The sequence below is a fragment of the Calypte anna genome, chromosome 4B, assembly GCF_003957555.1.
Source record: "Calypte anna isolate BGI_N300 chromosome 4B, bCalAnn1_v1.p, whole genome shotgun sequence".
In the NCBI taxonomy this organism is placed as follows: domain Eukaryota; kingdom Metazoa; phylum Chordata; class Aves; order Apodiformes; family Trochilidae; genus Calypte; species Calypte anna.
Genome location: NC_044249.1, coordinates 20,622,790 through 20,638,465, shown reverse-complemented (window position 1 = coordinate 20,638,465; position 15,676 = coordinate 20,622,790). Strand labels below are relative to the sequence as shown.

General features: G+C 45.9%; 1 protein-coding gene across 1 annotated transcript in view; it reads right to left on the bottom strand.

Moving 5' to 3' along the window:
• Positions 1 to 8,736: 8,736 nt before the first annotated feature.
• Positions 8,737 to 15,676, bottom strand: part of ADRA1D (adrenoceptor alpha 1D) — a 30,559-nt gene continuing 23,619 nt past the window's right edge. The window contains exon 2 of the mRNA XM_008501663.2: positions 8,737 to 11,290. Coding sequence (XP_008499885.2) covers positions 10,722 to 11,290 — 569 coding nt within the window. The 3' untranslated portion in view covers positions 8,737 to 10,721. The remainder of the gene's footprint in view (positions 11,291 to 15,676) is intronic.

The window sequence follows — 15,676 nt, the reverse complement described above, 5'->3', positions numbered from 1 at the left end:
GTAGGTGTGTAACCCCAGGAATGTTCAGCCCCACTCATCCCCTGGGTTAACAGCTTCCATGAGGACCTGAGAATGGTTTGCTCGTGTTCATCAGTCTGTTTGTTGATTAATGCTTTAATTGCATGTCCTCCAGCTTAACAGGAGTGCTCTTCCCAAATCCAGGCAGCCCCTGAACTGTGCAGGTGTGTGTCAGGAGGCACAGATAGAACCAGCAAGGTTGTGCCTTGACCTTGTGAAAGGCGCTTTCTGGAATGAGAAAAAACAAACCAACTTTTTTTTTTTTTTCCCTTGAGCTAAAAATTGTTTTAATTACCTTTAAAAATTGAGCTCTTTTAAAGGCAAGTGAGCAAAACGCAGACATCAGCATAGTTTTAAAACATCCAAAGAGTGTTTTTCCAAAACTAAGGAAAGTTTTCAGGGTGAAGAAGACACGTGTTTTGCTGTTGCCTTATCTCTCCCTGCCTTGCCTTAATCCTTCTGGCTGGCTGCTGGCCAGGGGCTCAAGCAAGGAGTGAAAAATGTGTCTGTTTTGGCATCTCCATGAGGAGTCTGTGTGCTCTCTTTGTGTTTTTCTACGAAGCATCTGGGGTGGAAGTCACGTTGCTTTGCTGCAGCTCTTTACAAGTGGGATGCCAGCTGATAAATGAGCTCTAGAGGTCCTTCTAGAGACAAAAAAGAGAAAGAAAGGGAAAGAGAGGGGAAAAAACCCCCCTTCTCCAGGAGGTTGTTAGTCAGTGCACACCAAGATCAATGTCTGGAGAGGAGGCACTATCTCTGACCCTCTCCAGCTTCAACTAAGTTGTGTTGTTGTGGGAAGACTTTATGATGTTTTTTTCCCTTTTTCTCTCAGAAGCAAATCCATTTTCATGACTTTGAGTTGAGAGTTGTGCTGTGGGAAGAGTGCAGGATGCTGGAGTTGAAGAAGACAAAAAAAAAAAAAAAAAAAAAAAAAAAAAAAAAAAAAAAAAAAAAAAATCTGTCCAGCTTCAGTCACTCAGCTTTGGGCAGAGCTTGACCTCAAAGGAGCCAGAGCTGATGATGAAGAATCAAGGATCATAAACCTCAGGGAGCCAGAGTTGATTTCCCAGCAGCCAGATCTATTGCAAAGTGGAAGCAGAGGAGAAAACCAAACCTTTTGGGCATAGGAGACTGACCCAGGAAAAGCCAAAATGTTGCTTTCTCCCATGGCTTTTACCATGGGATATCCAAGAGAAGCTCCTGGGCTGGTGATCAGGGGTTCAAAGCTCCTTTTCCTGCTTTGTGCAGACAATGTGATGATGGGGCCTGGTTTTACTAGATAGGGATCTCCATCAGTGCTCACTCAATGTGTCTCAAGACACTTTCAGAAGTAAATGTCCCAGGACCCTGGATTTTAAGTCTTTATGTCTTTGCCATTCAGCCTTGGGTCCTGCTTTACACCCCCCAAGCAAGGGGAGTTTGTCCTGTTCTTAGCACCCACTTCCATTGACCTGAAGGTGAGAATCAGCTGCTGAAGACTGGACTGAAGCTTCAAATCTCCTGTCCCAGGAGTGGTTTTCATGCTTCATTCTTCTGGGGACTTCAAGTTAATGTCTCCTACATCAGAAAAACCTTGCAGGGCAACCCTGCTTCACCCCTCTGCCTCCCTCACCAGCAATCCAGCCCTGAAACCAAGGCTCATGTTTCTCTCAGAAGGATGAAATTTAGCAATTATTCACCAAGAACTACTTAAAATTAGCAGCAAGGGCCACCTTGGGCATGTGACAAGGAGAGGTGGCATCACCACTGGGTTCTGTCACTGCTTGTGTGACCCTCAGCCCCTGCTCTCCCTTCTCCAAACCCTGCAGCATCCTCTCTCCAGCTGTGTCCTCTGAGTACTCATCAGTAGCTTGAAGGCTGGTAGAAAGCAGATGTGCTGCTAAGAGGCACCTAATTACCCAGAATTAATTAGAACCCCTTCTAGAGAGTGCAGCAAAGAGGCTCTGGGTGTCCAACCCAGGTTTAATGGTTCAGGATCATTAAGGAATGTCTGGAAGATGAACAAACTCAGGAAAACAAAAGGACCTGCAGTGAGTAGATGCTGAAATTGCAGATTATTAAGGGATGAAAAAAGGGGGTCCCAGCCCTGCACTTAATGGGGTTGGAAATTTTCTCCTCCTGGGGTGAGACCCCTGGATTCTTGGCGTGGGTCCTGCAAACCAGGTACAAAGCAGGGAGTGGTTATTTTAGCAGTAGATAGGACAAGGGGTGATGGTTTTCAACTAAAAAAGGGAGGATTCAGGTTAGATATTACAGAGAAATATTTTAAACTGAGGATGATGAAACCCTGGGCCGGGTTGCCCCATCCCTGGAAACATTCCAGGTGAGGTTGGATGGGGCTCTGATGTCCCCCCCACTGCAGGATGAACTTTGGACGTTCCTTTTCCACCATTCTCTGATTTTATGCTGCCACCTTGTGGCACCACAAATCTCCTCTGGAAATGCTAACAAAATGCCACGTGAGAAGAAACAGGTTCACACATCCAGGTGAGTGAAGGAAAAGAGCTGGGAGCCCAGAGGGTGAGCACAGAGAGTGTCCAGATGCCTGCAGGTCATTTTTGAGGTGAGTTTTATTTCCAGTCAATGGTAGTTGAAGATTTGGCATAAACCTGAGATGCCCTGGGCTGGCTCAGACATCCTTGGGGCCCTGACAGGAGCTGTGGGATGAAGCTGGGTGGTTTCCAGGCTATCAGAAACCTGTTCTGAACTCTGATACTTTTGGCTAGTGCCAATTACTTGGTGTCTTCTAGAAATACCAGTAATTAACCAGGTCCTGCATGAAGGTCCAGCTGTGATGGATGTCCATGAGTTGCAGGGACACGTGAGAGCTCAGCACCTTCCAGGATCTCTCCATCTCTCCTCCCACCCTTTTCCCCACCTCCAGTAATCCCTTGCTGGTCTGGATGTGATGGAATTGTCACCATGTGGACTGTCCTCACGTCTCATGGCAGGTATGGGTGACCTCTTGGGATGCTAGAGGGGACACATCCCAAGGGATGAGCAAGTGGTCCAAAGAAAAAAGGGCTCAGCTCCCAGCAGCACCGACTTTTGCCCAATGTAAAACAAAACAAAAAAGTAAAAAGTCCTGCTTGAAGTCCTGGGAGAGATTTCCTAACCCTGGTTAACGTGGGGGATGGATGGGATGGGGTGGTTTGCTTTGGGAATCTGGGAGGTAAGGGGTAACAGGAGCAGATATGGTCAGGGAAGGAATAAGGTTGGTTTTTTGTCATGGGCAGAGCAACTGGCAAAGGATTTGGCAAGTGAGCATTGCTTGGGTGAAGGGCAACAGCAGAGGCAGCGAGTGAGGGGCTGGGGAAGTTTGATCTTAAAGGGGAGAGATGAAAGAAAAATGCATAAAATTATTAGAGCTAAATCTGTCAGGTTTGGCTGAGCAGCAGGCAAGGACTGAGCTGGTGGGAGAGCAGGAACATGGGAGAATTTGGCAGAGGCTCAGGGGAGGGTTGTGGGTGACATGGGTGGGTGCAGGGGATGATGGCAGAGGATGGAGAGGGGGTACCCAAGCATCCTGCTCAGGGCAAGGTGGATGTGCCAGTGGCTCCAGTGCTGTGCTGAGAGTCACCAGGTGAGGGCATTCCATCCCCAGGAAACACAAGGACAGGAGGATAACCCCTCTCCCTCCCTTTAAAACCCAGCTGGAACAGCCCAGTTTACCCCCTTACTGGTATCAAGCTTCAAAGTCCAACCTTCTGCCTCCTCCCAGCCCTGGGGATGTTCAGAACCCCTTGAGAACACCTGGACTTGCTTGTGGTCATTAGCACTCAGGAAAGAGATGTTGAATCCTTGAGAAGAGCTGAAGTGGAAACCTCAGCTCAGCAGTTGTCCAAAGGGTCAATAAAATGCTAGAAATTACTAGGAAGAAAATTCAGAAGAAAAAAAAAATCATTCTGCCATGTGCAGGATGATGTTGAGCACTTCATGATGTTCCTGATGGAACTACAACCGAAGTAGTCAGGTTAACTTTGGCCACCTAGTCTCCAAAAGGATAAAATGGAGCTAGGAAAAGGGAAAGAGAGCAATAAAAGGTGCGGAAAATTGCATATTCAGATAGCCTAAACAGGGTGGCTTGGAGGTCAGATTAAAATGGGATTAGGAAACCCAACCAATCTGAGACCCATTGATGACCAATTTACACACCCTGGGTGTCAAAATCCAAGTTCTAGGTTTAAAGAGAGAACAGAGAAAGGGAGAGCTCTTAGGCTGCTGGTCAGGTTCCTTTCTCTGTTAATAAATCCCTCCAAAATAAATACCTAGATGAAAAGAGTGAAAAAATAACTTGTCTGGCCAATTTCCACCTGCTAGAAATAGCTGGGGGGACCTTTGGTAGAAAAATGTAATGCAAAGAAAATGGGAGGCTGAAAATAAAGTTAGAAATAAACAAATGATGGAGAGGAGAGGAGAGGAGAGGAGAGGAGAGGAGAGGAGAGGAGAGGAGAGGAGAGGAGAGGAGAGGAGAGGAGAGGAGAGGAGAGGAGAGGAGAGGAGAGGAGAGGAGAGGAGAGGAGAGGAGAGGAGAGGAGAGGAGAGGAGAGGAGAGAAGAGAAGAGAAGAGAAGAGAAGAGAAGAGAAGAGAAGAGAAGAGAAGAGAAGAGAAGAGAAGAGAAGAGAAGAGAAGAGAAGAGAAGAGAGAAGAGAAGAGAAGAGAAGAGAAGAGAAGAGAAGAGAAGAGAAGAGAAGAGAAGAGAAGAGAAGAAGAGAGGAGAGAAGAAGAAGAGAGGAGAGAAGAGAAAAGAAGAGAAGAAGAGAGAAAAGAAGAGAGAAGAGAAGAAGAGAGAAAAGAAGAAGAGAAGAGAGAAGAGAGAAGAAGAAGAGAAGAGAAAAGAAGAAGAAGAAGGGAAGAAGAGAGAAGAGAAAAGAAGAGAACAAAAGAAGAGAAAAGAAGAAGAGAAGAAAAGAAGAGAAGATCTTTTCATCCAGGTTCCTTAGGGTCAGGAGCAGATGGCTCAGCATGGTGTATTTTCTCCTTCCAGCAGAACAGGTGCTCTCTTTGGGGAATATTGAACTCAGCAAGACTTGCCAACTCAACCAGAAAAGCATTTATTTTTAAGGGCAGACATTGCATTTTAATAATTGAGCCTGACCTCCTGTCTAAGCTGGGCAGGAAAGCAAATTTTCCTATCAAGCTCATTACTTCTCCCTGAGTCAGAGCATGCATTACAACGTAATTCCCTCTTTTCTTCTGTCCCACGTTTTGCATTTCATGTCTGGGAGAAAATCTGCTCCAGTTGTGAATTTTTCTCTGTCCTCACTTTGCAGGAGGTCACTGCAGAGAGAAGAGCTTGGCTGAAGCACGGATGACTCAGGAACAGCACTGTGCCAGGGGAAAAATGATCATTTAGAAGCTAGCAGGAGAAAATAGAGACTGGAAAGAAAAGCTAAACCATGGCTAATAGGAAGTTAATCAGCAGAGGAATGTTTATTCCTTTTTTTATTCCTTTTTTTATGGGCAGTTTCTTAGCACAGTTGTTCAGCCTTGCTCGGTATGAAAGGATGGAGGTGGGGTAAGTACCTAAAGTGCTGTTTGAAATGGATGGCAAAATCACAAAACTTGGAAAAAAACTCCATTTCCAATTCCTCCTGGGCAGGTTAGGGAGAAGATCATATGGAACAGTAGAGAATATGGAATGATGTGGCTCTTAGCAACCTCAGAAGGCTCAAATTACCCCATCAGCTGCAGCAGGAGCTGCTCTGTCTAAATAAAATGTTACCTAAGACAAATATTTGCCTGAAGTCTGGTGATGGAGAATCCAAACCCTCCCTGGGCAACTGAGTCCAGTAATGGAATATTAGAAAACTCATGAGTGATTTCTGTGTCACCCACCTGCACTCAAAATCCTGACTTTTGAGCTTCTGGCTTGGGAGGACATGGGACACAACCTGGGCATGGATTTAGGCACAGATAGAAAAGTGCTTTAGCCAAGAGAGCATAAAAAACATGTTTGAAGGCTAAAATCTATCCATATTTATACATGTACCTCTGTGTGTCTATGTATATCTACCTATTTATAGACATATATGACTAAATAAACCAGAAAAACCTATTTATCCTCTGTCAAACCCCCCATGCCTGAAAGCTTTGAGGAGCAGCATTAAAACTTGCAAAGCTAAACCAGGAGAGGAATAAAACCACTGCAGCAAGCACAGATAAATTGGATTTGGGCTGTGAATCATCTGCAGGAAGAAACATGCATAAAAAAATGGCAATTTACTCACAGATTAACATGAAGGCTGCCAGGGCACCTCCTCAACCCATAAAACTACCTGGCTAGGCTAAAAAAAAAAATAAAAGAAACAACAAACAAGGTTACCTGAGGGCTCTGCCTTTTTTTTCCAAATATTTTGAGAAATTCCAATCTGTGTCAAGGCAACTTCTGAATGACAAAGAGATTTTGGGACTGCTGGAAGTAGCTGATGCTTCATCTCACATGGATGCTGGGCTTTTGGGGGTCTTTTTAAATATTATTTTATCTTTCTGCCAGGTTTTTGGGTTTGTTGTTTTTTCCATCCAGAAGGTAGGAGTAGTGAAATATTCATAAAAGGAGCTGGATTTGGTCTTGATTATTTTTAATGAAATACCCAAATGAATTTTAAGGTCTAAGTGGGTTTTTTAGCATCAGGGAGCTGGACTTCTCATGAGTATCATAGAATCATAGAATCATAGAATAGAACTAGCCGGGTTGGAAGGGACCTCAGAGATCATCTAGTCCAACCCTTGACCCACCGGAGCAGTTGCTAGACCATGGCACTGAGTGCCACATCCAGTCTTTTTTTAAATGTCTCCAGGGACGGAGAATCTACCACCTCACCGGGCAGTCCATTCCATAGCCTAATCACCCTCTCCGTGAAGAAATTCTTTCTAATATCTAACCTAAACCTCCCCTGGCACAACTTAAGACTGTGTCCTCTTGTCTTGTTGAAGGTCGTTTGTGAAAAGAGTCCAGTTCCCACCTCGCTACAGCCTCCTTTCAGGGAGTTGTAGACAGCAATGAGGTTTCCCCTGAGCCTCCTCTTCTTCAGGCTGAACAGCCCCAGCTCTCTCAGCCTCTCCTCAGAGGGTCTGTGCTCGAGTCCCTTCACCAGCCTGGTTGCCCTCCTTTGGACCTGTTCCAGGACCTCTACATCCTTCTTAAACTGAGGGGCCCAGAACTGGACACAGGACTCAAGCTGTGGCCTCACCAGGGCTGAGCACAGGGGCAGAATCCCTTCCCTGGACCTGCTGGTGACGCTGTTCCTGAGCCAGCCCAGGATGCCATTGGCCTTCTTGGCCACCTGGGCACACTGCTGGCTCCTGTTCAGGTTCCTGGCAATCCAGACTCCCAGGTCCCTTTCTGCCACTCTGTGCCCAGCCTGGAGCTCCCCATGGGGTTGTTGTGGCCAAAGTGCAGGACCCAGAAGTAGAGTCTGTCTTGTTTCAGTCTTTTTGAAGGTAAAGAAATACAGAAATTCCAGCACTTTCCAAACTTTCTGAAATATCCTGGGCTGTAAAAATGAAATTGGAGAGCTGGGCATAATAAATGGGAGAGAATCTTCCCCCACAATGCATAAAAATTATTTTGGGTGTCTCCAAACCTCAAGACATCTCTTACCCACCAGCCCTGTGCACAGGAAATCTTTAAATTTAGGGAAGTTTGGTTGATTGAACTGGACAGAACTGAACATTTTGCTCTAAACTCTTTCTTTCTGGTCTCCTGGGACTTCAAGATAAATTCCTATCCCTGGCTTGGTCTTCCCACCCTCTTGGCAGGATTCACTCTCCCAGGATGCCCAAGGGACTGGGTGGTAAATATCCTGTGTCCTCTTTTCCTTAGGGAAAAAAGGGAGATGAGACCTTTCCCTTTCTCTCTGTTCTTTGCCCCAAAATGATTTCTGGTCCCAACTTAGAGGTCAAGCCTTTCTAGCATGTTTCAGAGTCAGTTTGGTATAATTTTCCTGTCCTGTTTCCTGGCCATGTTCGTGATGGCCTGGGACCATTCTGTGATTCTAGGAGTTATTGTTGTGAAATTGGAAAAAAAAAAGAAAAAAGAAAAAGAAGAAGAAGAAGAAGAAGAAAAAAGAAAGGGAAAAAGAAATAAAAGAAAGGAAAAAGAAAGGAAGAAAAGGAAAAGTAAAAGTAAAAAGAAAAAGAAAAAGAAAAAGAAAAAGAAAGGGAAAAAGAAAGGAGAAAAAAGAAAAAAAGGAAAGAGAAAAAAGGAAAAGAAAAAGAAAAATACAAAGGAAAAAGAAAAAAGAAAAAAAGAAAATGAAAAATAAAAAGAAAAGGAAAGAGAGAAAAAGAAAAGGAAAAGATAAAGAAAAAGAAAAAAAAGAAAAAGGAAAAGAAAAAGGAAAAGATAAAGAAAAAGAAAGAAGAAAAAGAAAAGAAAAGAAAAGAAAGAAAAGAAAAGAAAGAAAAGAAAGAAAGAAAAGAAAAGAAAAGAAAAGAAAAGAAAAGAAAGAAAAAAGGAAAGAAAAAAGAAAAGGAAAAAGAAAAAGAAAAAAAAAGACAAAGGAAAGAAGGAAAACTAAGAAAAAAATGAAAGAGGAAAAAGGGAAAGGAAAAGAGAAAGGAAAAGAAAAAAAGGAAAGAGAAAAAAAGGAAAAGGAAAAGGAAAAGTCTTGGAGCAAAAAACGGTGGTAGATCATTTGCAGGTTTTCCTCCCTCCCTCCCTCATCCCCTACACCCCCTGTTTTAAAACTCAGGACACAGCAGCCCCATTTTAGACAGATCTGTGCATGTATTTGGTACAAACAAACAAAAATCGGTGCGTTCTGTTTCATAGAGCTTACATCAACCTGACAGAAAAAAAAAAAAACCCAAAAAACCAAAACCAAAACACCCAAATAAACAAAAAACAATCCAAGGAACCAAACAGAAATACTCTGGCTAATAAATACATCCAGGGATGAAAAATAAAAATCTATACATACAAAATTCCAAGGTCTGCTAAAGAAAATGTACACTTATATACACACTGTAAACAATAGGAATGCAACCCAACTGCAGTCCAGCTCAAGCTGTCAGGGACTTTTTTTTCCCCCCCCTTAAATCCAGGACTCAGGACAGATCAGTGATGGCAAAGCTGCTGCTCAGCATCCTCCACGTTGGCTTGGTGGAAGCAGCAAGGGCTGATGATGTAATAGTGATGTCACAGCAAGGGCTGATGATGCAATAGTGATGTCAGAGCAACAGCATGAGGTCAGAGCACCTGGGTAACCAAGGTACAGGTGTTTTGGGGAAAGGGCTCCTGGGGAAACTGGGAGAATTAGGGCCAGGCTTTTAGCTGGTCACAGCCAGGAGAGGAGGAGGAGGAGGTGGGAGCAGAACAACTTGACCTCCTCTGAGCCCATTTCTCCCAACTTGAGAGCTTGGAGATGATGGGAATCAGAGGGAAAAGCACAACTGGAGGCACTCAGGTCGTGTTTCCTCCAATGTGCTCCTTCTTCCCCTGCCTGCAAAGGCAGCTCCATCTTCTCTAAATGAAGCTCTACATGAAGAGCCTCAGAACCCAGTCCTGGTGATGCTTCTCCTGCTGCAGGATGCTCAATAAAATGGAGACCCAGGCTAAGGGGAGAAGAAGAATTCTGCCTGAATGCAGCACAGAGAGCTCAAGACTTTCCTACAGCATCTCCTAAGGAATCTCCTGGGGCCTGATCAAATGCAGTGAGTAAATGAGCCAGAGTTTGGGCATTCATCTGTGGGCTTAAATAGGTTTTATCCTCATTTTCTCCCCTGTAGGTCTATAAAGAACTGGGATGGTGAGGCAACAAACCTCCAGGCTAAACTTTTCCTTCTGGAGGCTTTCAAGGGGCTGGGGGGCTGTAGATGTAAATCTTTCAAAATTGGAAAAAAAAAAGAAGAAAGAAGTATATTTACAAGGAAAAAGGGTAAGTAATGATTTCAACTCATTCCTGGGAGTGAACTGTTTGCCAGCAACTGCTCAAAGCCCCTGGAAAATCTTCATTTGTGGGAGAGTTTCTGCTGTTTTGGAGGACATTTAAAGATGTAAATGCAGCACAGTGGGGATGTGTCTACACGTACATCTGCATGGTCATGGGGGAGCATGTGGGGGGAAAGCTGTGGTCATGCCAGACATGATGGCTGAGAGCCCAAATCCTCCTCCCCTTGCTTGGGAATGCCACAGGCTGCTCACTCTCCAAAGCTGGAGGTCCTGCCCAGCCCTGTAAGACCTCCAGGTTCCCAACCTGTTATCCCAAGGATCAGCTGCCAGCTGCTGCTCTGCTGAGTCCTTTCTGGGTGCTGCCTCTGGATGGACACAGGACCACGTGTACTAAGGCAGGGTTGGCATCTTTTGGGGTTTCACCTTTCCTTTCGATTTTTCTGGTGGTGTTTTTAAGGCAAAGGAGACATCCTGATTTCCTTTAATTTCACAGCTTCTTCCAGGGTGAAAAATAAACACCCACTGGAGGGAGCAGCTCTTGCCCTAGGGCCATAGCCACCCTCCATCTTCCCCTCAATGCTGAGGCCCATTGGAATGGAATCCACCTTTTTTTTTTCTTTATTTTATTTTATTTGGAGGAACCCAGAATCCCAGAGAAGGGATGGGAGATGCTCAGAAAACCTTTGGGCAACTGCATTTTTCTACCTGATTGCTGCTCCCCATCTGCCTGACAGACCCACAGGTGCCACCCCTTCGTTTTTCAGCCATCTGGATCTACAGAAACCATCAAGAGCTGTCCCAGTGCCTTCAGATATCTGTTTCCCGGAGCCTGCAGCAATCTGGTAGCTCATAGGTTTGGAAGTCAATGGTCTCCACAAAATCCTGAGGGATCCCAATGGAGACAGACTCCACCTCTGTTTTGTAGGTGGCTGTCACCCCCCCTTTGCTGGAGCCACCCCGGATTTTGTTGGAGAGGCTGTTCATCTTCTCCTTCAGCTGGGTGGATGCTGGTTTCTGGAAAGGAGTGAGCATTTTCCAGCCCTTGAAGCTGAGTGTCCTCCTCTTGCTGGCTCTCTCCTGCAAGGAGGAGTTCAATATGAAGGAGCTGTTGAGGGTGCTAATCCTGGGCCTCGGGTCTGTCTCGGGGTCTTGCCCCGAGCTGTTGATGGAGGCTCCTCTCCAATGGTGGTCGTAGACCCTCCAGATGGGTCTTCTTCTCCTCTGGCACTGGCATTTCAGCAGCCTGATGAAAGCTCTCTTGAACTCCTTGCTGGAGCAAGGGTAGATGATGGGGTTGACGCAGCTGTTGAAGTATCCCAGCCAGAAGATGATCTTGAAGACCATTTCAGAGGGCTTCAGAGATGGGAAAAAAGAACCTTGGGAAGAGATTGAAAGGGAGATGGTTAGGAGAAGTTGGGAGGGGAGGGAACTGCAGGGTGGTCAACCCAGACCTGAAGACACGAGAGCTGCAGAAAAGGCTGAAGGTTGGGTTCTGCTATTGCCCTGGGCTAGCAGTGCCATTGCCACCAGAGTGAAGATTTGGCCACTGCAGGACAGAAAGGCAACGACCTTGAAGTGATAATGATGGATTCTACTATATTTTTGGCAGGGGCCTCCTAGATCCCAATGCAAATGGACTCCTAGGAATAGACCCAGCACCCTCAAATGCAGCTGGGAACCATCATGGCAAGGCCATACAGCTTGAAGCGAGGCTGTGAGTTGTGGCAGCAGCATGAGGGGGGGTGTGGGGGGTGATGGATATTTCTCACAGCTCTTTCCAGACCACCAGCTACCCCCCCTATTCCAGCATGCACTCTGTTTTGAGGGGGATCCACATCAAAGTCCTCCTGCAGGACTCAACAGCCCTATGGCCAAACCTGCTTTCCTTTCTATGAACTGATGCAGGAGATTTGCACCCATATCTGGGGTCTGGCTGCTTTCTGAGATCCTGCACCAGGAGCTGAGACCATAATTTTGGGGAAAAGGCTCAATGGTCTCCATGCCATCAACACAAGGCCTCCAGGCCCTGTCCCATCCCAGATCAGCTAGGGACCATTTTTGCTCAGCTGATTTGTAGGGATCAATTCTTGGTGCCTGCCTCTTCCTACACCTCACAGTTCACCACTGCAACATAAGAGGATGGATTCAACCCCATCACCTGGTGGAAGAGTTACACCCCTTCACCTCCTACATCCACCCATTTGGGATCATTGATGCCACACACATCATCTGTTCAAGGTTTGCAGTGATGCTCAGGTGGTCTCTTATTGCTCAGACAATATTCACCATCCCAACCTTGTACCTGATATTTGAAAACTCTTGTGCTCACTGATGCTTTTGTGCTGGAAGTTCCCGGTGGTTTTCTTAGTGAAAAAACTGGAGATTTTTGATTATTAGTACTTTGTTTTTCAGCCAGAAGATGTCAGTGTTGCTCGCCCATGGCCTCGTCACAACATTTCCCACTAGGATCTGAAATAACTTTCTGACTCAGCCTTAATTTCTTTTAATTTTAGCTCTGGATAACAAATCATGCCATCATGTGACTGAGCATTAATGTGTATTTTAGTAAATAACATTAGCTCTGGATATCATCATTATTTTCCCTCTGCTCAACAGCCTGGTGTCAAAATAGGTGTCGGGAGCCAGAAATCTGGGACTGACAGTACATAAAAACTCCTCAAGCTGTTTGCTGGAGAAAAACCATCATCCAGGAGACTCAGAGCACTGGGTCCAGCAAAGGCTTTCTTATTCCATCCCTAAGAAGTGCAGGAATTACAGCCAGACACAGCATTAGCTCCGTGCTCTACTCTACCACAAGGACACGGGAGAAGAAAAAAGAGCTCAGCATTTTCTGGTGGTTGGGAAGGGCAACCTAGAGCTGTCAGGATGTGCTGGAGGAGGCACTGAATAAGGACATCAGGACTTCCATCTCAGTTCTGGAAAAGCTTGGGGCCTTCAAGGAGATTTTGCAGTTTAATGAGCAGCTACTGGTGGTGTGACCCAAGTGATGGATATGGCCAGTGCCAAGGCTTTGAACCATGGGCACTTAGGGGGTTGCAGAGGTGATGGCCCCACCTTGGTTGGTTTTGATGGACTTGACCTCAAAGGTCTTTTTCCAATCAGAAAAAAATCTATGATTTTATGGTTAAAGGGTTTTATTCCTTCTGGAACAGTGCTGAACTTTCTAGGTTGGTGCTTCTTCAAACACCACATCCAGTTCTAAGCAGAGCAGAAACATCGCCCCTGAGTGTTTAGCCAGGAACTTTAAACATCTCAGAGGTGCTGAGGACAGTCCATTCCAGGTAGCATCTCCTCCCTTCTCTGTCCAACCATGGCTTTGAGCTTTCTCTCACTGCCCCCAGCCCATCAACCTACAGGTACCATCTGATCCCTTGGGCAATGAGGACCAGTTGGGTTTCCAAGCCCACCATCAATTCCTCTCCTTGCTCTCAGGTTTGGTGATATTGGATGGGTCAGTTTTCCAGCCTGGCCTCCCCTCTCTCCATCCAGGGACCAGCCTCTACCTGAAGCTCTGTGAAAGGGGATTTTAGCCCTAAGACAGTGATTTGTCTCAACTTGACCTTGTCATGCTCACTCAGGGTGAGCATTTGGCTCTAACACAGGTGAGAGAGCTCATTAAGCATCTAATCCTGCTCATACTTGCTGGGGAGAGGTTCCATGCCTCAGTTTCCCCACTGGAAGTTACTTAATTACCCTGTTTACAGCATGCACTGGGTTCTCAGAGGAGCTGTGGCTTTCTGGAGCATTTTTTTTTTCACTTGAAGAGAGAGGAAAAGAAAACAAAAAGCTGTGCTAAAAAAGGAAATAAAAGAAGGGTCTCTTTAGAAACAAGACCAGTAATTACTGCTTGAGCCAGGCTACTGAGGAGATTGGTGCTTGCTTAAGCAGCCTGATGGTTATTAAAATAATAACAATTGCTGTCTGGAGTTTAGGGCTTGATTGCACAGCAGAGTTTCTCTACCACGTGCTTTGTCCTTTGCATCCAGACAAGGAAATTCAAATGGAAAAGAAATAACAATAATAATACAAAAGCACTGAATTCCCTGAGTTTCAGCTCTGGCTGTTTCTTTCACCCAGGAGAACTTTGTGTACATCTGAGGACAAGGGCCTCACTACCATCCTCATTTCCATGCAAATAAGGGTGGCCCTTGGCAGAGACGTGTCCTGAGTGCATCCATGGTTCCCTCCTTTGATCACAGTGGGGTGAAGAGAATGAGACAAGAAGTCCCCAGAACAGGTCCTTGGCTGGGAGCTTGGTACATGCTGGAGCCTCAGACTCTACTGGTGGGCACTGGGAGGGAAGAGCTGTGGGGTTTTATTTAAAGAATGGGAGGATTTATCTCTTGCTGTCATGCACGGCAACGTTCTGAAAGCAGGAGGGGGTTTGTCACATCTGTCACATAGGAGATTGGGTGTTGTCAGGATGTGGAGAAGACAGCATATGAGGAATGGACACTTGAAGGGCTCAGAAAACCCAGTTGGATGCTTCCAAAGTTCAGAAATAGAAAATGGAAGTGAAATGTCAGACATAGCAACACAGAGTGATGCTCCAGCACTTTGATGGCTCAGTCTAAGAGCACTTTTTGATGAGCTGGAACAGGGCAGTATCAAAGCTCAAGAAGCTCAAATATTGCAGGACTTGTGTTTGTGAAACCTGGACTGGTCTCAAAGAGGTGCTGCTCAAAAATCAGAGCCCTGGACACCTCTCTCAGGCATCCTGCTCACCATTTCACTGCAAACTTCAGGTACTTTCCAGAGGAGGAGGTGGTGACAGCCACCTTGGTGACTTCCACCCACACTGTGTGCAGGTTCCAGGAACCTCTGGATGCTGGAGCATCAGAGTCCTCAAAAGGAGAGGGCATTAGAGACATGATTTGCCCTGTGTCCTGGTTTGGGAAGATCAGAATAGAAAAATAACTCCAAAATAACTCCCTGGGACAGCACCATCAAGTGATGGGGAATTCATAATGAGGAGCAGCTGAGCAAATGGAGAGGAGAGGATGGGTCAGATGACCCAAATGGATCAATCACAGTGCTCCTTCCCATATAAAATGGCTCCCAAGGGCACCTTCTGGTGGTTTCTCTGGTTGGTGTGCTAGCTGGCTTGGGATCTGCTTGTTACTACCCCTTGTCTCCTCACTGAAGAAGGACATCAGTCACCAAAAGAGGTCACCTGCTGCCCTTCCAGGTAGGACCAGCTTGGTTGCTCTAAGACTTTTGCAAACCATCCTTGGATTTGGGCACCCCCATCTGCTGCTGACTCCTGTGTGGGACTTTTCTGCTTGGGCAATGACTGCCAAGTGAGGAGGGTGAGTTCTCCATTTGCATATTTTTCTTTGTAATTTGCTATTGCTACTTCCTTGAACCTACCCTATTTTTATTTTTTTCCAAGCTTAAAGTCTCTCTCCCTTTTCCCCTTCTTCATCTTCCCCTGGGAGGGTGGTGGGAGAAAACCAGAGAGCATCTGTCACCTGGTTATTGGCTAAAACTCTGACAGATTTGTTGGTGCCCAGTGGCAGGGCTGCTGCTTTTGAAGGCAGTGATCCCACCAGGGAGTTTTTCTATCCAACCTTACTAAGTTCCCATGTGAAACACAAGGAAAACAGCCCCCTGGGATGCCCATCTTCCATTCTGACTGCCTACCAAGTGATGCCTCTCAGGAGAATGTTCCTGATGCTCTCAGGAGCATCCTGGTGTAGGATGATCCTAGGCAAGGTGGGATGAAGCTGCCCTGTTGAGAA